This window comes from Anomalospiza imberbis, chromosome 10, assembly GCF_031753505.1.
Source record: "Anomalospiza imberbis isolate Cuckoo-Finch-1a 21T00152 chromosome 10, ASM3175350v1, whole genome shotgun sequence".
In the NCBI taxonomy this organism is placed as follows: domain Eukaryota; kingdom Metazoa; phylum Chordata; class Aves; order Passeriformes; family Viduidae; genus Anomalospiza; species Anomalospiza imberbis.
The window spans coordinates 16,665,221-16,686,242 of NC_089690.1; the positions used below are offsets into that span (position 1 = coordinate 16,665,221).

Genomic DNA, 21,022 nt, shown 5'->3' on the forward strand with positions numbered 1-21,022 from the left:
AAAAGGAGCAGAGACCCAAGATAGAGCACCGCAGGCACCTTTCCACTTCTAAATAAACTTAGAGGAAATACAAGCGTAAAATTCAACTGTTGCTTTTTATGGTCTTGTCTCCTTTTAATTTAAACTTCTTCTGTTTAAAAAACAATAGTATATAAAAAGTGTTTCTGCAGTGGCAAAGAAAGAGAATGCACATATTTCAAATAGGAAAATGTCTGATTTTACCCCATATTTATGCTCCCTGATGCATTTGGCAATGCTTTCATCTCATTCCTTCTCTGTTCAGGTGCTGCTATGTCCAGAAGTGGTCAGGCATGTCATGTGTGGTAAGGTGAATGTTGGAAGTCACCATGGCAAGCCTTTAGAAATGAGCTAGGACACAGGACTTTGTGAACCGTACCACTGAAGAGCACAGACGTGAATCTGACAAATGGACAAATTTTTTTTTTCCTCTTTTAGGGCTGGAGAAATCCCTGTAAAACAGTGTTAATTTCTAGTCATCCGTATGGGGTCTTCATACAAAACATAGAGCCAGTGAGAAAAAGGCTGGACTTTGCTTCAGAGGATGAGTCACTCTGAACATCCGTGTCAGGGGCTGGGGAGAGGAAGAGGAGCATGAAGGGGTAGCAAAGCTTTTTGTCCTATATATGGGCCTTGTCAATGGGATTGCTGCTGAGGAGAGAGGCTGTGTCTTGGGGAAAGCAGGTGACTCCTAGGGCAGGGAAGCACTTGGAAAGCACCTTGTGGATCATTTGCAACCTCTCCCAGAAGCAGCTCCTGCTGAAGACAACCAAAACTTCCCCCCACCCTGCACACTTCTGCATGCAGATGTGTACAGGCAAGGATAAGATATTTTGCATATTAGAAGCAGCTTTTTTTCATGAAAGGGGAGAAATATGGTCTTAGTACCACAGCAGGAGCATTACTGCTTCTTACTGGCTTCTTTATTAACTACTTGCTTACTTGTTCTTGGAAACCTTTTTAAATTACAAAATGCCTTCTTAAAAATATTAAGGGGGATGTCTTCTTAAAAAAAAGGCATGGAATTCCTCTGCAAGATCTGGATTTTGCATCCTAATGGGACTAAAGCTTTTGTCTGGAAACAGGAAGATTATGCTTACTTTTGAGCAGATTTTTTAGAGCTTTATGGAGATTGTGATAGGTCTCTCTCACATTTGGGGATATTCTGCAAATGGAGATCTTTGAAGGGGTGTCTTTGAAGTGAGCATCTGCCATCCCAAACTGTGAAAGGTGCTTAGACAAAAATTTATCTGCTCTTCAGAGAAATCTTATCCTGAGGATTTAGTTGAGGATGGCACTCATGGCATTAGATGCAATGAGGCATGACTTGCAAATACTAACCTATTAAAGCAATTAATTCATTTCCTTCAACAAACGGTATGATTAAAAATGTGCCTAGGGAATGCTATAAATATACATCTATGACTTGACTTTTCTTCCCAAGAATCTCTGGCTAGTCCCTAGTGAATAACCTGTCTCTAAACTTAAACTATCAAATGAAAATGAACAGCCAAATATTTTAAACTATTGCTTTTTATTGTAATTACACCGGAGCACAAATAAATAAGCACTAAATTATTGTAAAATATTGTCAATGCACTAAAGAAAGCAGAATTGATCTTCAAACAACATCTTATTACTTCAGAAGTATCAAAGTACATTTAATTACATCTTACCTAAAAAAATCAAGTACAAAAATGAAAAGAAAATTAATATGTATTTATACTGTGTATATAGAAACGGCTAATAATATATGATTACAGTTAGCCTCTAGCTACTCCTTAGTCCTACACAATCTCAGGCACATACCTGACAATTTCTAATGAAATATAAAAAAAAGCAACATGACATTCAGTTTCAAGATATTGGTAAATGTATTACATTGGAATGAACACAGAATGATTTAATTTTATTTAAAAACCCTGTCATTTAAAAACATAGTGCCATTGTCCACTTAAAAATAAACAACCCAAACCAAAAAACCCCATACTATTTTATACCATTTGCTTTAATTTGTCAAAAGGAGCGATAAAGTAGACATACATTGGCTAATATACGTAAACACATTTTTAGTGCAAGAATAACAAGACCTGTGACTTTACTGTGCTTTCTTGAAATCACAGTGCACCTTACACAAATTGCTACACTATAATGTTCAACTTCAGGAGTTTAAAGCAAAATAAGTGCATACCAAACAATTTCATATATACAGTCTCCATAAGTGTGTGTATATATGTGATCTGTATGTATATACAGATTGCATATTTATACAGACTACAGCTTTAATGACTGTGTAACTAAGCACTGTCATTCACCCTGTGACACAGAAGCTGCTGAGACAAGAGGTGATGTAGGAAATGTTTGACAGCATTGTGATGGCAGCTCTCGGCAGGACGATGTGCCTTTTACTTGAGCCATGGGGTGGGCCAGCAGTCATGGGACAGGGCAGTGGATGTATCCTGCTCTGGCTCTGTCCCTGACCTTTGGAAACTACTCTGCCTGAGCCTCACGTCCCTCCTCAGTAAAACGGCTCTCGCAAGCATGAGGTTTACTTCACATTTCTAAAGTGCTTTGAAGGTAAGTGCTAAGTTATATTTTACTTTTTCATGTTGTCGCACTTTAAAACAAAAAGCCATTGTTTCCATGGGATACAATGGAGATCTGGAAGCACGTGGGCAGTTATTAGGAAGGACAACATAAACAGTGTTGAGCAAGAAAAGCAAAACAAGGAGTTTGCAGTGGGCTAAGTGTACAAGCAAGTCTGCTCTAGGACAAGAACGCTTCAATTCCCTGATCATTATTCCTATTACACCTCGATATGGAAAGGACACGATATGAACAAACACTGGCAAGGACAGAACCGTTCACACTGACACTGCCTTCCCCCAGCAGGTGTGCCCAGGGTCTGCGCTGCCAGAGATGCTCTGGCAGCGCGGCTTTAAGGGAGCTGCTCCAGGAGGAAACCAGTGAGGACAAGGACTGGCAGAGCTGACTGAACACCTGCTTGCGTTTTGTCACCAGTGACTTTGTGCAGCTGGGGGAAAGGGCTGAGCTAAGTATTTCAAGCATGGACATGGGAAATTCTTCTTCTGCCACATTACAAGGAAGACAACCATGAACTTGCAGAATAATGAACCTGTTATCTCAACAGATTTCTCATGACCAATCAGTCGTCTTCTTTCCAGCAGATTCTGGAACTCTGCGAGATCTCTGGAGTTTTTCTTCTGCAATTTTCTTTCTTTAAAAAGAGAGAATAAGCAGAATAAACAGTTGGTGTTTTTTGGATGCAATGTGTTCAAAGATTCCCTCACAGTCTCCGGCTTTTTTCATGTCTTCTGTCATTTTGGCTGTGAGGGGCTCTTCAAACCTGCATTTCAGCTCTGTACCTATTCCAACCTTTGTATATTCCTAACACACCAATGTTTAACGTATGCGGATATACGTATGTACACATCTATGGGTAGATATTATAGATACATGCATATATACATGTATATGTGTGTACACATATGCATATATACATATACAGTAATGCTAATATACATACACGCATATAAACACACACTTCATCTCTTACAGAAATCTCAGTTTGGACATCAAAATATACATCAGTTAATTAGTTATAAAATATTTAAAAACTTTATTTCAGAGGCTGAAAAGAAACTACTACTGATAAAACATTACTGAAACTCAAACTTTAGCAATATAGATTACAAAAACCTTCTAAAATTTGTTATTTTTGGTCTTTTTTGATCAGCAATTACAGCTGTGGCAATGCTGTCAATATAATTTTAAAGAAAAGCCAATATAACAATAAGTTTCAAACAACACACCTTTTCTTCTTGGTGAATATAACATTAAAATGATTGTTTTAAAGAGGGAATTACGTACTACCAAACTTCAGACACATAGATAGAAATTTTAATATACAAAATATATGCCATAGATCTTTTTTTTCACCCTACTCCATCGCAGTACAATTTTCCCTCGCCCTCAACAGATCCTTTTGGAAGATATTTCACCGCACAGATTTCACCCTCATAGTCAGTATAAGCCATCCCTTTCTCCCGTTAAAACCAGGAGGTCATAATTCTTTGGTCATGACATAATATTCCGTTAAAATGGGTGTAATATAATAAAGGATTGCAAGCCAATTCCAGAAGCAGCCAGGAAGAAGAAACGACATAGCCGGGAGAACGCATTGCGTGGGCTTCTGCTTCAAAACGGCATGAAATCAAGAGGGATTTCCCAACAGCCTTTCAAGGGGTCTGAAATCCAGCCCACAGAAACAACACGAGGAAATCTGACACAGCGTAAGTAAGAATGTGCTGCTGGATTTAAAAATAATAAACATGTAAACATATTTTGTCGCCTTTATTTTCTGGACCATCGGTAAATGTGGACAGGGACGGCGGCTGCAGTGGCACTGCCTCACCCCGCTGAGCCACCGGCTCTCTCTGCCAAGGGCTGCACAATGCTTAGTCACAGTGAACCATGGTCTCTGCTAATCGATGGAACGTCATCAAGGAAGAGATTCTGTTGCAGGCTGTGCTGCAGAAAATTTAGTTCCTTGGCAAATAATTTTAGTAACTGGTTCATATAAAACCAAGGACAATTAATCTGGTTACCACTATGGGAAAACAGATGCAGAACAATTAATATTTTGAATGCAACTTGGGCACCCACACTGAGCACTTGTACTTTCAGTGCTTGCAGGTTTGCTATTTCCCACCAGAACTCTCTCCTTTGTCCATCCCACCCCACAAGCTAAGGACATCTAACAAGTACGACTCTAGTTATCTTCTACAGCCCTAGCACCGAGTTGTTTTGTACATTGTCCTCTCCAACAACACGTACAACCACATGCTTTTGTACAGAGGCCACATCTAGGCAGGTCAGAGAAATAAAATGGTGGCGGCGGGGGTGGGGTGAAAAGTAGAATAGAACATATAAAATAGGTAATAAAACAGTATAACAGTAACATTATATAGTAAAATTCTCCATAAATTTTTGAATTTATATATATATATATATATTTAAACAGTGTATTAGTTTGGGTGTTTTCAATATATTGGTGAAATATTTACATTTTGATATCTTCTGGATTCAAAAAAATCCTGGATAAATACGTATGACTTAATCCAGTCGGAAACTTAAATCTCTCTCTTGATTGACAGGTGAGTACTGTACTGGTGTGTTTTTTCCTAGGAAGTTCACCACCTGCAGGTAAGTCTTAGGTTAGAGCCTTTGCCTTTTAAAGAAAGCAGGCTACCTGTGCTTGGTGCCACAGAGTGGAGAGGGCATCCTCCACAGGCCTGTCAAATTGCAGTGTCCCAGAAAACAGTTTGTTGTTTGGAATAAGGAGGAGGGCTGTATTTCTTGGTCCCAGCATTCTTTTTCCAACTCGGCAAAATAGGCATGCTGTCCTGTTTGCAGAGTCCTTTCTCTGATTTCTGTCGAGCTTTGATCTCTTTGCAGAGGCAACGCTTTTTTTCAATCATGTCCAGCATTGTATGGTCCCCTTGCAACCACTGCATGCACGTCACCTATTGGGGGAGGTGGATGGAGGAAGAAAAAAAAAAAAAAAGAGGGAAAAAACATACAAATAACTGTCTTGGTCATAGATTAAATATGCATTTTTTTTGCAAAGTTAGCTACTCCTATTTAAAACACTCTAATTTTATGAATAAAAATCTCTATGCCAACAACAGAAACAGTGTTAGTCTTTACTTCTAACTACTTCTTTAAGAAAAAAAAGGGTAATAGAAGATCACAGTTTTACCTTCTCCAGAGCAGTAAAATCTAATAAAGATAAATGGTTTTGGCTCTCTAGCACTGGTTGGATTTTAAATGGTAGAATAGATCTTAAAAAGGCACATGGATCTTAACAACATCCTTAAGTTGTGGAAATAAAAAATTCTACATGCTGAAACCCACGTTTTATATTGCTTTCCAAATCCAATCTGTCACATTAAAAGCAGGGTGTTAACATTTCTGAGTATCAAGCTAAATATAACTGTTAAATTTTGTTACAATGATTTAATGAACTCCATGCAAATTATATGGATTAACCTATCCTACTCTGTGATATTTCATTAACTGGAAGGCACAAGAGCTAAGAAACTCCATGTTTTCATGCATGTGGAATACTGGAGAACGTGATCCTGATCCAAAAGGGGAGGTTAGCATATGTTTAGCTGTAAGTACATGTCACAGCCCCTCTGAAGCTGAGAATGTGACTTCATTTGAGTTCAGTGAGGAGCTCACAATTAAAAATGTGTCTTCAGAGGCTTTAGACTGGAACAGCAATCACTAATAGTGAACTCTTCTGAAAGGGCTCGTTGGTTTTGGACATCACTCTATACCTGCAGCTCAGAAAACTTCCTCTCAACACTTCCTTTATAAATTTGAAGTGATGTCTTGAATGTCTCCACATTTTTTTCTCAAGAGTTAAGGATTTGTATGTAAGTAAATGCACACACTACATTCACAAGGCCTTTCCAGGTACATCTCTGCTCTTGTCATGAAAATAAACATGTACAGCAATACTTTGGCAGAATTTGTGGTTCATGAACGAAATGTATCTTTATTATTAAGAGTATTTGAATGCATTTAATAATGCATATGCCTTTCATTCACAAGTCTTAGAATGGCAAGCATGGGCATACATCAAGTCCCTGGAACTGGAGCCTGGTTTGCCTAGAAGCCCCTACAGAATCCTTTATAGATCCAACCTCTTTGGATCTCAGTAGTTTTTGTGTTCAGCTTGAAGCATATTTAGCATTAATTGATAATAGATTAAGTGAATGTTCAGATTCATAGCAGAAAACAAAGCAAAAGGAATAAATTTAAGAAAGCCTACCAGAAAAAGTAATAAAAAATTATGTATTCAAACAGAAAAATTATTAGAATACAGAAATATTGATATATTTTGTAAAAAAAAAAAAAAAATAAAAGGGGGGAGCAAAACAGGATAAAATACTTTTATCACAAAACCATGCTTACCTTATACACTAGATAGTACTGTGAGCAAGTTTAAACCATATATGGATTTTGTCCTTGAATGTTCGTATGAATTTTGAATTACACAGGTAACTTATTTGCAATGTGTCCTGAATGGCTGAGCCATTTTTTCAGGAATTCTTCCGTGCCTGCTGTTTTAATTGAATACTTAATCTTTCATTTCAGGCATGATCTAATGTTGACTGTGGTGCAGGTGGGCATGAGGCACAGCATCTGCTATGGCCATGAAACTTTCTTTCTTTGTGTGCCCAGGCTTGGTCCAGAACTCCCTGTTTGACAGAGAGGTGCTCCCCTCCCGCCCCTCGGCTCCACTCCACAGATCTTTGGAGAGGCTCCGCCTGACCCAGGTTTCCTCTGCTCACCAGGGGTGGGTCAGTACTTACACAGCAGTGTCTTCAGCCTGGCTGGGTCCTCCTCCGTGGGGAAGGACAGGGACACAGTCTGCACACAATTCATTACACAAATATTCACCAGCACAGCGGCTTCTGCGCCAGGCTTGACGACAACAGCGCTTGGGCATGTTGAGGATTTCCTCTCCCGGTGACAGGCGCCGGGAAATACCTTGTCCTTTATAGCCCATCACGTCACAGGCAGAGCGTGTGCCGGTGCCACCCCCAGCACGCGTGTGCTGCAGCCACGCAGGGTCACAAGCCCCGCACGCGGCCCCGTGCCAGCCCCAGCGAGAGCGTCACACCCACGCCAGCCCCGCTCGCCGCCGTGCGGCTGCGACACACAGCGCCGCGCCTGCACGGTGCCTCGAGGTACTGATCTCCTGCCTTCAGGGAGGTATTCAAGGGACAGAAGCAGCATTCTGGCATGCTGGTTTCTAAAACGCCAGTTGCAACTTCCCAAAGATAGAAATGGAGTTGTAGAAAGTATCAGTTACACAGACACTCTGCCAGCCCCTGCAAAACAGCGCCTAAAATACACCCAAGAGCAGGCAGCTCCAAAATCCCTTTTTTATGCTGGCCATCGTATTTTGTTACGGTTAGTGAATCATTTATTGTGAAGAATTTGAATTTTCCCGCTTTCCCAGGCACAGATTTTCAAGTCTGCTTGGGATTTCTTTAATGCTATTTTTGTTTGATGGCTAAGACTTTCCTGTCAGTGTCTTAGGTGCACCGTCCACTTGGCACAATCCTCCCCTAGAACTGCATTGAGTAATGGTGTGTGCAGGGAAACATGCAGAACTGGGATGGGCCAAGTCATTTGCTAAAATACATCAAGTGAACACATACGATGTTGAAAGGCCTGGAGGATAAAAAAGCTTTAATATTAAAATAAGTCTAAATAGTAAAGGGGTTTTTTTTGTTGTTGTTGTTTTGCCCAGTTGTTTAGTCTTTAAGTGCAACAAAATAAAAATATTAGGAACAAAGTTTTATGGCTGCAGGACAGACCTGAGAGGAAATCCCCCCTGCAGATCAATGAACTACAGAAATGACAATAACCATGGCGATGATAGGAAGTCCCAGAGTGTTAACTAAATTTTCAGTGAGTCCTAGACAAATAACAGGCACTGAGGCTCACAGGCCAGGACTCAACCCAGCTGTTTAATCACAGTAAAAACCCTCGATGACTTCAGTAGGGCTACTAAGGTGCTTAAAGCTAATGTGTTTAACACTGCAGTCTTAGGCCTAATCCTCCCAGTGACTGAACTGATGGCACTCACACTTAGTTCTAGCACCAATTTTTCTCACATCCTCCCTCCTTTCTGCCTTTAGTCTGCTCCTCCTGGTCATGCGTCAGACTGTTAATGTCCCTGCTACATCATAGCATGGAATTTGCTCAGTGTGAGAGGCACAAAAAATAATGATGTTACAACCTGATTTATGGAAAAATGTAGAGCATTCAAAACATTTTACAGCTCTACAGCTCTCCTGGAAAAGATCCCAATGTGCTTGAGGAATGGTGCACATACTGCAGCATGTCAGAGCTTGGCTGCACATGTGGATGTACACAGACAGGCAAAAAATGCATCAGCACTGGAGGTAGCAGCCAGCAAGACAGAGCACAGGAGAGGAAAACTTGGTTCTGACCAAAGAATCTTGGCCCAAAGCCTGTTCTTACTGAAGAGGGAAGAAAGAGCCAGAAACTAAAATTAGGATTGAAGAAGGGACCTCCTGGAGACTCCAGGATGTGTATCAGGTACTATGTCCCATAATATTCTTTGGATTACAAAATTTGCTGATTGCACATCAATTTTTGTTTTGATTGAATTTTTAATCATTAAATTATTCAAGGTATAAGACACCTTTTATAATTTTTTTTATTTTAAATCAGATAGAGCAAGAGAGTGAAGAAAAACACCAGGCAAAGGCCCCTAAGTTTGGACATTCACCAAGAAGGTGTTGGAGGCAGGCCCAATTCCTTGCTCCTAAGCAGGCAGTAAAAGCTGTGTGATGACTGGATGTGTAGGAAACATTCAGGAATATAGGGTGGTTGGATAAATCCTCTCACCTGAATGTGACTGAGGGCAAGAGTAAACCAGGATGTCTGACAAGTTCTTGGTAAACACACTCACCCTTTGATTAGTCATCAGCCTCTAGTTTTCCTTCAAAAATCTTCTCCAAAGCAAATGCTTGTACCAAACTTGAACATCAACAATAAAAAGTAAGAAACTCCTTCTACTATACAAAACTGAGCTTTTCCATACAGCTTTAATCACCAACTTTGCAATCTTTAGAAGACACCAGTCTATATTGCCACCTTACTTTTACTATTTTCTCTCAGTTTTCTGATATTTTTTATTCCTAAAACAATAGAAGTAAATATTATTAAGATATTTTATGTACTCTTGGGTTCTGTGTTGGTAGTGCCATGGAACAAGAAGTAATGTTATAAACCCACCTTCAACTAAGGTAAAACAGCTTCACATATCCTCAAAACAATACAAAATTTAAATATTTCAAAGTAAAAAAAAAAAGAAAACTCTTCTGGTGGGTGTTTTAATGCTTTATGAAGGTCAAAGAAACAAGCTAGACTTTCTCTGAAAAGTGAAAATGGTACATTTTTGTGTGTGCCTACATTAGCAGTGGGCCTGATCTCATAGCTCATCAGTTTGAAATTTCATATTATTCCAGAAAGATAATTAGAAATCCCAATGGTTTCCAAATACATGTATTGCTTAAATTAGATTTCCCTAAGCTAGACCACAGAGATGTCTTGGAGCAGAGGTTTGATGTGCAGAACATGTCCAGTTCAATTGCTCTTAGAAGCCAGGACTAGAAGCCAGAGGTCAGTACATGCCATAGCTCTCTGCCACATCAGAATTTACTGGGAAAAGCACATAATCCCAGGGAAAACTCAGAACCGGCTTTGGGGAACAGACAGTGACCCACACTGCCAGGAAGCCCCTGGTGTCACAGAGGACTCTTTCTGTTTTCTATTGCCCCAGCCCTGGGCACCCCCACCCCTGCCTGCTGGATGCTGCTGGCCCTTGCTGTGTCGTGACACACTGCATCAGCACTTCCACTAAAGTGCTCAAAACATAGGTGTTTGAAGCAAGAAAGAGAAATGTAAATGAACATGGTTCTTTCCTTGTCCTTAACTTGCAGAGAGAGTCACAGTTTCAGATAGAAAAAGTATAAATTCTTATCCAATGATACAATTAAGCAGCTGCTGGTGGACACAACTTTACACACAGGTTAGCTGTGCTCAGCAGGTGTAGAAAACATCTTGTGTCTTTTCTTGGATGAATATCCACACCATGAGGTCAGACTCTCGGGCCCTTCAGGAACTGGACTATTGCTATAAGGAGCACCAGGCAAAGTGCATCAGGACAGGTCCCAAGTAGGGCTGTGCAAATTCCTGAACACATGAATGACACTGAAAAAAGACACTGTGACACCTGTAAGTTACATACAAACCAAATGATCCCATGTAGCACAGCCTTTCCAAATGAAAAACATGATGGCTGTGAAAAGAAAAATGCATGAGCAGAACTAAAAATATAGAGTGAAACATCCTTAGCACCAGGCCTGGGACTCTCTTTGTTAGCTGTGAAAACTTTTACTTATTCATATGCTACATAAATAGCTACATAAATACATGGATGGATAATGCTCTCTCTTAGTAAAAAGACATTTTGTGCTACATAAGTCCCACAAATATCCCCTTGTCTCGAGCCATGCCCTAGGTAACCTTAGCCCTGAACACTGGGCAGGCAGGAGACAAGAGGAGAGCAAGTGCCAGGAGCAACTCTGCTCCTCCAAAGTCAGGCCACTGGGGTGAAGTGTGGTAGAAGGATAAAGCCATGCTAATTCCCAGAGCTAAGAGGTGCCTCAGGAATCCTATCATTGAAGGTGATTATAATTTTTCACGAGTGCCTGTGAAAATATGTGCTGCTAAAAATGCCACGTGGGAGAAGAAATACCTGAAATATTGTACACAGGTCTATTAATAGTCACTAGGTTTGAAAATGTTGACAATTTTCATTCATTTTTGAGGAACCCTTTCTAATATTTGACGTGACCACACGATATTTCATGCTCTGAACATGTCTGTGAGCAGGGTGTTCTTTTATGGTGTAGGAACTTTTAATGACCTAAAAAATATATTTCACTATAGTTTACATGAGGGCTTTAGACAACAGCATATATCCTTCAGCTGTTTCTCCTCATGACATCTTGGCTGTTAAATTCTTTGCTTGCCTTGTTTTAATGCTGTTGGTTTATTTGATGTGAAATCGGAAGCTCTGGGCAATAAGGAAGCCCCATGATTCTGTTGTGTTTTTGTAATTTTTTCCTAGTAGTGTAAGTTCCCAATTCTTGTGCTGAAATTCCATAGGTTATGGGACTCAGGAAGATGCTGTTTGCTTCTGGCCCTCATGAGCATCTCCCTTTCCTGCTTGATGAGAAGAAGGGCTGACTCTTGAAGAATAGGGAACTACACATCATGGCTGTTGTATAAAAATATCCTTTTCTTTGTCAGAACTGCATAACATAGATAAAATTAAAGCCCAACAGCTGAAGTGAGGCTATAGCAAAGTGATCTTAAGCTAACACAAAATACAATTAAATAAAAAAAGGCAGCAGGAGGAGTCTCCTGGATCCGTAAGCAAGTGGTCTCTAGCCATGCAATCTGTGTGCAGTGCTACACATCATTCAGCAGAGCCAAGCATGCTGGTTTGTTTTGGCAGGCTGCAGTAAGTGAAGAAGAAAGGCTTTCTGAAAGCCACTTACCATCCTCTGGGAGGAAAAGGTACTCCCTCCCTCATGCCTGTTCTCAGACAGGAGTTTCCAAACTCTGCTTCCCACTGAAACTCTTGACGGCACTTTCTCTGGTGCAGATGGCTCCCAGCCCTCTGGCCGGTTAAGGTAATTCCACTGGCAGGGTGTGAAATCCCACTCCTAGAAGGCAGTCCTGTGCCCCGGGGCAAGCTCTGGAGGGCTAAGTTAAGCAGCAACAGTGACTTCGCTATCTGATACTGGGCTTGACGCGGGTCCTCTTAGCACATGTTCACAAAAGGGGAGTTGTCCAAGGCAGGAAGGAGTTCATCCAGAATCAGGTTTCAGAAAATCTGAGCAGAGAGATCCTCACCCATTTGAAGCCAACAAGAATTTACTGTCTGACCTCATGGGTCCAAGAATTTGACTATAGTTTGCTTAAACAAACAGTAAAAATAACCTCAATAAAAACGATTTTTAAAGACTTCAGAAGAGCACTTGGAAAATTATGTTGGACAAGATTTCCTTTGCTAACCATGAGCTATAACCATTGCACTGCTGTTGAATGTTACTTCCAGTGGCTGCAAAAGTCCAGATGGAACTACAGGCTAAATTTGCATTCATTCCCCTCTCTCTGACAGAGGCATTCTGGAGGATTATTGCCATGAAAGACAGCATAATTTGGCCCAGGATAGTCACTTGCTCATACAGCTTGGTACTGCTAACTCATTCTCCTGTTAGTGTCAAATTCAAAACAACAGTTGATTATTATTACAGTGGTGATTACAAGTAACGGTCTGTTCAGGAACACGCAGGATGTGCGAGGTGAGCTGTGAAAGCAGACACTCTCCATGCAGTTTGGAGTGCCTGGGAAGGCTGCCTGGGGACAGTGGACAGCAGAACTGCAAACTCCTCCCTAGGAGTGCCTCAAGTGTTTTCTAGAAGCTTTCCTCTGACGCCAGCAGCCACATTAGAAGGATCCTGTGCATTTACGTAGTGACATCACAAGCACAAGTGCGCACACAAGGTGTTAAGCACTACGCAATCTGCCCTTTCTGACCTTTTACAAATTCTTCTTTTCAAGGGACCAATCCCTATTTTCCCTCTAAAAACATGGGAAAGAATTTCCCCATCACACTACTTTTTATTTCAACAAAATGTGTAGGAGTGAACACTTTGTAATCTTACCCTGTATATATTTAACATTAAAAGCATTCACTGGCACCTGCTATTTTAACCTATGAAACAGCATATGCAACACATTTTAGGGCTCTTATAGCATTTCTATTGCTGTGTTTAAGGTTTTGATTTACATTATTCCAAATTTCTAAACTCCTGGAAATATGATTTATTTCAAATGATACTGCTACAGAAAAAAAAAAAAAAGAAAACAAGTCTCTGCGAAAACTGTAAAACTAAGAGTCCCTGGAAAAACTGCACTATCACTCAATGTAATAAAATGATGCAGTACTGTAAAAAAACTTTGGATATCTTTTTTCAAACTTACAAGTCACTTAAAGACTTGACTACACTGTGTTTCACTCTATGGCCTGACTAATCCACCACTTCAAAATGACTGACAAGACTATTTGGGACTCCAGGAACTCCCAAAGATTATGAGCAATTAATACTGATCCAAAAATTAAATTAACAAATGATTAGTAAACCTTTAGCACCTCTGGTTCCAGACCTCCAGTTTCATGATTCATCGCTTTCAATTACTAAATGTCACAGTTACTTTACTCAGAACCAGCCCTGCACATACTCCTATCCCTCAAGTTTTCCAGTAGCCCTTAGATTACTGCTGAGGCTACTAATAAAGCAAATTTTAGCAAATTCACTGTTCTGCTTTCCATTTTCATACTGGCAGTCAGTCTAGCTACAGATCTTTCTGACTCTGCATTATTAACTCATTTGGAAGCATATTCTTTTCATCAAAGTTTTTTTTTCAACACCAAACAACTGCCCAAAATGTACTGCTTGATCACACTCTGTAAACGCTTTCAAAAGAAGAGCCTGTAAATTAACTGATGTTGGGGATACTGTGGAAAGTAATTTCATGCATCTCAGTGGATCATCACGAAGTGCATTCCTATTGAGATCAGTCATTAAAAATCAAAACTTCATCTATGCCTTTGCTAAGGAATAAATGCAGAACTTAAGCAACCCACCATTATACTTCCTGTCATGCACTGTAAAACAGAAAGGAAAATACAATATTGTATTAGGTCAGTCACAGGAGGGACAAAGGACAGACACTTTGCTAGAGTTCAGTGGTACAGAGATCTCCCGTGTACTGCATTTTGCAGTGCAGCAGCTGCAGGGTAACACTCTCGTGTCCCAGATTTCTTTGGGGGTTACTAACCCATTCTCTCCAGCATTTCCCCTTGCTGGAAGGTGCTGCTGTGGGGCATGTGTGCCACAACTGCTCATGAGCCAGACTTCACACAGCAGGGTGGTGTGAGCTGTGACCCCAATGGCCACTGCAGCTGGCCCTGCCCATGGCTGGGTAGCCATGCCCACAGCACAACCCAGCTGCAGTTAGTGCTTCTTACTCTCAGTCACGGCAGCTTTGAAAAGCAGCCAGATTCTAAATCTCATGCAGAGATGAACAGCCCCCCCACTGCACTGAGAGGTGGGGTGGAGCAGTGAGAGCTGCTGCAGGCAAGGTCCTTTCCTCCTCTGCACCCACAGAGTACCTGTGGACTGCCAAAGCTCTCATGTACAAGGGAGCTGAAGGCAGCAGCGTGCATGCTCTGGATATTACTTGGACCAAGAAGGGCCCAAAAATTGAGACTGGAAGAATGAAAGTGAGTGGAAACAAGACCATAATTTTGGAACATCAAGAACTGCAAGAGAGAGGACACTGAAACCTGTCCTAAAGTTACAAAAATGTGACATGTGGGAACATCAAAAATTCCACTTCTTTCCCCATTTTATTGGACCTCGTTGTTTCCAAACTATAAAAAAGCACATGACCTTCAGCACTATTTATACTGAAGTCAGTACTTGAACCCAAGATTTAAGTAACTTTTATTGCTGCAACAGATGAAGAACTTCACCACACCAGTTTACCAGCAAAGCTCCTAAGTCCTTATATTTCTCTAGCACTTTCAAGAAAATGGCCAAAAAAGAATTTTAAAATTAAAGAAATATAAAATTAGCAAAATAATGTATGGAGGGAAAATGCCTCAGAACTGAAAGCTGCTTTTCTTTAAAGTTGCTTTACTTACAAGAAATTTTGAAATATGCTCTTACATTTCTCCATTTTTGATAGTGAAACTGAGTCAAGGATCATTTTCTTAGAGTAAATGCCATTTCTCAAATGTTATACTGATTGTATGGAGGGAAAAATGTTCAGGAAAACATGACTAAAAACCAACACCAAATGTTCAGAGATGATCATACTCTTGCAGGTGGTCAAAACTTCCTTTTAAAAATGTGTAAAAACATTATTAAAAGACAGATATCTTCATTAATAATTTATTTCTAACTCCAATTTGAAGTTAAACAACAGTTGCTAAAGTTATAAACCATACTAAGAGTTTTCTGAAGAACACAAAGATGTAAGAGCTTGCCTCAGTACGAGATACCACATCTGATGTTACCTCATAGCAACATAATGCAGTTTGATTTAAATCAGGAATGGCTAAACTATACAGTACCCAAATCTAATATAGACATGATTTCCTGGCATACAGAATGGCCGAGATACCGCTAGAGACTCAGCCTGGTAACAGTGTGCTTTAGAAAATGGGATTCATTGGGTTCAGAGATTCCCTGTACCTTGCTTCTATTTTCTGTTTAAAAGGAATCTCTGAAGGGATGGTGCTGGCTGACAGAGTTTGTGAATTCACAGAGTGTGTGAATCAGCACTAACACAATAAACCAGGAGCAGCAGCTCCTCAACCATGGAGTGACCTGGCAAACTCAGCTTAGCCTATGCCAGCAGCATGGCTGTGCTCAAATTCAGATCTCTAGAGCAGGAAAGAAATTTAAATATCCAGCTTAAAAGGAATGGCTAATGACAGTGCAGGACAAAAAAACCATTGAGCTTCTTGTTAACCTATAGACACATATTACCTGTAACATAAGCAAACTCAAACAGTAAAAAAGCGCTCGTTTTCTCTGATTGTGTCTTAGTTTGGAGCCAAGAACCATGATCTGACCAATGTTAATTTTAAAAGTGAACATTGCTGTTGTCTTTTCTCATTTTTATTTTTTCCTATTGTGAATTATACAACTCTGATCAGAAACACCTGATAGCAAATGTGCTTTTCCAGACTGTAAAAAAAGAGAAGGGCCAAGCGAATCCAAGAGTCCACTAACTGCCACTGACTTGTAAAGCCTTAAGGTCAGGCCACTGGCCCATAAACTCCTATCTCAATTAGTGGAATATGTCCTTTCTTCAACCTATGATTTGTTGAGGAAAAGCATTCCTTGGACATTCTAGTTACAGCTTAGGAGTAAAATGGGAATTTGCTGTTGATGTGTGTGATGTCAGAATTTAATGCTGTAACTTTGAATTAAAAATGAAAAGGATTTCCTATTATGCAATTTTATTTGGGGTGAAGGGTCTTCCTTACAGTGTATCCATCACCCTACAAGGTTCTCAGTATTTCCTGAATAAAGATCTGTTTTCTGAGATTGTTCTGAGTAGCTGCTGCCATGCTGCTGCAGCAGCTTATTGCACACTGAGACTGGTCCAGCTGGACAAGCTAGTACAATGATAAAATTAACTGTAAAGGGAGAAAATTTATCACTCATAGGTCTTATAGAGAAACAGATGATTATCATTTAAGCTTCAATACAATGGATAACCTAAACACATGCTCAACTGGAAAAAATATATCAGTCATCCTCCTGACTAACAGAAATATTTTGCTATTTAAGATAAGCCAGAGCTTTGCTGCCTCAAAGCGAGATAACTGAACCTATATACAGTTGTGTGGTGATTCATTTTACAAAGGGCTAATAAATTATAGTTAACTGTTTTAATAAATGCTTAATCAATTGGCAATTATATGTTACTGTGAACTGCAAAGGGTAAGAGGTCTGACAAATAGTCTGCAAAGCTCCCGTAAAATCCACTTATAAATTTGGGTATATATTTGGGTTATTTGGATAACGTTGGTATCCATTCCTAACGTTCACCTGAACTGGAGAAACAGACAGCCAAAACTACACAGACTGAGCTGTTTCCAAATATTTTTCACCTACAGAAAACTGTCAGGAGAAACACCAATATATTTCCCATTTTGGATCTGAAAAACTGGAAACCTTAACAATTAGTAAAAATAATAATCTTTTAAAGTTCTCATTTAAAATACATGGTGTTTTTATTTTCATTGTTTTAACAAGACAAAATGAGAATAAAAGTAGGTTATCAAAAGTGGGTGCTGGCATTCATACTTTTTTTTTAAATTGACATACACATAATGTATATGAATAGCCACACATTTCTAGTGAAAGACTATGAACAAACACACGTACATATACAGAGATAGAGAAACGTCCTATACATACATACATGAGTGAATATACATATTTATGTGCATACAGTATACAGACGAGATACTATACAGGTACAGTCAGTGCAATATACTGCATAAGGCTACACAAACACCTAGAGGGTCTGGTGGGGTGGTGACAGCCATGAGAACAAAGCCTGGATGGTTGTGACTCAAGGCAGACGGTGGGGACAACCTGGCTGCTGTGTCGCATTTTATGCATCAGGCACACGCAGTTCCAACAGAAACATGGTACAATACACTCAGCTCAAAAAAGGAGGACAAGTGGGAGTATGTGGAGAAAACTGAAATGCATATGAGCAGACAAATAAAGTTGTTCTACCTAGGATACAGAATGTTTGGTTAATTTACAGAGAATGCCTATATATAAACCCATGCTTTCATGAATTCATGCCATTTTTTATTTCTGTCTTTTCCTTTAATAATATTACAAAATTCTTGCCCTGAGTTAAACATAAATACACACAGAAAAGGGGGTGGGGAAAAAGGAAATTGCATGCTTCTGGGTTTTTTTTAAATAAATTTTTAACCAAGGCACAGTGTCTTCAAGAGTGGTTGCAAGACCATCTGAAATAAACTTAGCAAGTGCCATTGTTCTGGGACTGTGGCAAAACTAATTGTTTGCATACAAAAGTCTCAGAACAAGTTTTGAAGTGAATTTACAAGTTTTAGAAGAGAACAAGTAAATTTATTACATATGCCTTAAAGAGAGATTCCCTGAAGAGGAAGGAATGCTACCAATGCTACCAAATTAAATAATTTCATAGGCAACTTGTTGATGTTTGGACTGGAATTATTTCACACAAACAACATTATATATTTGTTTAGCATTTGTTGTTACTTATTTTTAATAGAACCATGTACAGTGCTGTAAGAGCAGCTAAAGATGAGATGAAGAACCTCCAGCTAATTTTCAGTCTCTTGAGTAGGCACTACACACAGTGGTCTCACTGATTCAGCGAGCTGCAAGAATCACAGCTCAGGCACAGCCGATCTGTGGTGGCATAAGACCTTCAAGGCTGTATCTCTCTCTGTCATTGACCTGCAGAAGTGTCTTACTGGAATTATTAGTTACTAGTTCCTGCGGATCCCACCCTGTACACTCATGCTCAAATCTGACTCTCAAAAGAAAGGGTGCAGAGGCCATGCTTGGCTATTGCCCCCACATTCAAGCATTCAGCCTTCAGAGACACACAGTTGTCAACTTCCAGGTGTTCTGGAGGGTACTGCAAATTCCAGGGGCTCTGGGTGATACCTCAAATTCCAGGGAACTTTCATTGTGCTGCCTTGGCTGCAACATGTCCCCATAAATCTCTCTGTTGAGCTGACTGTTTTTCAAAGCGTTGAAACACACCATCTCAACTCTGTCAAAACCAGGCACAATACAGCCACCCCCTGAAACCTCTGACCACACAGGTGAGGTCTTCTCATGTCTGTCCTGTGCCTGTTCAAGAAACTGTGACTCCCAATCTGAGAAACAACTAGATAAGGACAGTAAAAAAATGTTGAGCATGAAAGTGAAATCTTCATAAATGCCATGTTATTGCATCCTTTGTCAGAATATCATTGCATTTGAAAGGTTTCAAGAATTTCTGCCATGGAGCTCACCTCTTTCTGTTTTCAGTTGACAAGCTTACAAAGTTCGTGCAAGAGTAAGATATCAGGGTAAAGGAATGGAATACACTTTCTTCTCTCTTCCATCACACCTGAAACACTGGCAGCCATGCAGGCACTCGATGGTGAGGCAGGATGACAGACTCGAGGTGTGGTGCTCAGACCAGTGACTCTGTTCCCACATCTGACACCCTCTTGTTGTGGGATTACTTTTTCTACAGCTGACCTGCTTTCACCCATTACTTCCTCCCTGTGACACACTTACTTTATGCCTAAACCCCATGCTATGACCTGTATGGAAAGGGACAGTCACCAAAGCCATGCTGTGCTTTACCTACCCTGACAGCAGTGCATGCTCAGATCCGCCTGTGCCTGCTGTCCCTCGGCCGTGGGACAGAGGCTGCTCCAGCAGTGTGGGACCACACTTAAGCCAGTCCTGGCAAAGCAATGCATTGGCCTGCTTCTGCTGCATGACCAACTCAACTGAGTGATGAAGAAAAGATGTTGGGACAGCAATAGCAGGCTTATCTGCCGGCAAAAGGCAGATTTGACGCATTTTCTTCTCATGCCAATCAGTCAGGTGTGCCTTGGAGGTGAGGGATAATGGATGTGACAATTCTATCTACTTCAAGGTTTGCATTTGCTTTTCATTTTTTATTTTAAATTTTACTTTTTTAACAAGCATTCTCTATTTCCAATTTGCATATTTAGAAACCATTTGCACTGCTCTGGACCCATGCACTGATTAGGTAAGACCAGATTCAAGCTGAAACTCAACACAATGCAATGTGGAGCCTTTCCCAAAGCATTAACATTCTTGTTGCTCTCATCCAAAATGTTGACAGCATATTTGGCTGGACTGTCGATAGCAGAATTTTGCTTTCATGAGTGCAAGAGATTTGTCTTTGCGAGAAAAGCCCGAAACTCTGGAAAGTAATCCAACCACTCCCTCTTGTGGGCACAGGGTTCTGCTGCGCTTTATAAAGGCACAAATCGCATAAATCCAAAATCCGACAGATTCTTAGCAGTGCAAAGTCCCCAGAGGGCTGTGTGACACTGCTGGACATAGTTCATGCCTCATGCCCTGGCACTTCTTTCTAGGTGGCAGCAGTCAGGGTGACAGATCCCTGACTATCATGAACATTCTGTCTGAACAAGAAAGAAATATCCTATGGCTCTGGATTCAGGTTTCTAAATACACTCCGGCTACACACACTGGTCAAATCTAGACATCATCTCAAGGTAGAATTGGCTCCTGTCCCATCAGTGAAGTGCCTGTGCCACGGGCTTCTCTCTGTACCCCATTGTGGGCTCTCCCATGCCTGTCCACCCTCCCAGGTAGGACCCAGAGGATTTCCTTTCTCCCTGCCATTTGCAAAAACCAGCGTCCACAAGATTCAGTCTACACCTACATTCCTTTTTCTTTGCCTACACCAGATACTAAAGATTTCTCCATGACAGGGCCATTTGAGAGAGAGACATAATTTTTAAAGTGTTCTGAGTAAAATATACCTGATTTTCCACTTTTAGATATGCAAATGCATTCCATTGTATCAGTGACACATAAACTATGTAGAATCACTGTCACAGGTACAGTAGCTTGCACCCCAAATGTTTTTTTTGCACTTTCTAATTTCACAAAAGACAAACCTTAAGCAATTCCTTAATTGA

At 40.4% G+C, this 21,022-nt stretch overlaps 1 protein-coding gene and 1 long non-coding RNA gene across 6 annotated transcripts in view; one reads left to right on the forward strand and one right to left on the reverse strand.

Annotated features, from left to right (window-relative positions):
* The first annotated feature begins 855 nt into the window (after positions 1-855).
* Positions 856-4,381, forward strand: LOC137480060 (uncharacterized). Its single transcript, XR_011002688.1, has 2 exons — positions 856-2,595; positions 4,160-4,381. It is a non-coding gene; the product is annotated as an uncharacterized lncRNA (long non-coding RNA).
* Positions 4,382-5,290: 909 nt separating this feature from the next.
* NYAP2 (neuronal tyrosine-phosphorylated phosphoinositide-3-kinase adaptor 2) overlaps positions 5,291-21,022 on the reverse strand; it is a 133,208-nt gene continuing 117,476 nt past the window's right edge. For all 5 annotated transcript variants that reach the window (XM_068200913.1, XM_068200912.1, XM_068200911.1 and 2 more), the window contains one exon: positions 5,291-5,564. In XM_068200913.1, coding sequence (XP_068057014.1) covers positions 5,337-5,564 — 228 coding nt within the window. In that variant the 3' untranslated portion in view covers positions 5,291-5,336. The remainder of the gene's footprint in view (positions 5,565-21,022) is intronic.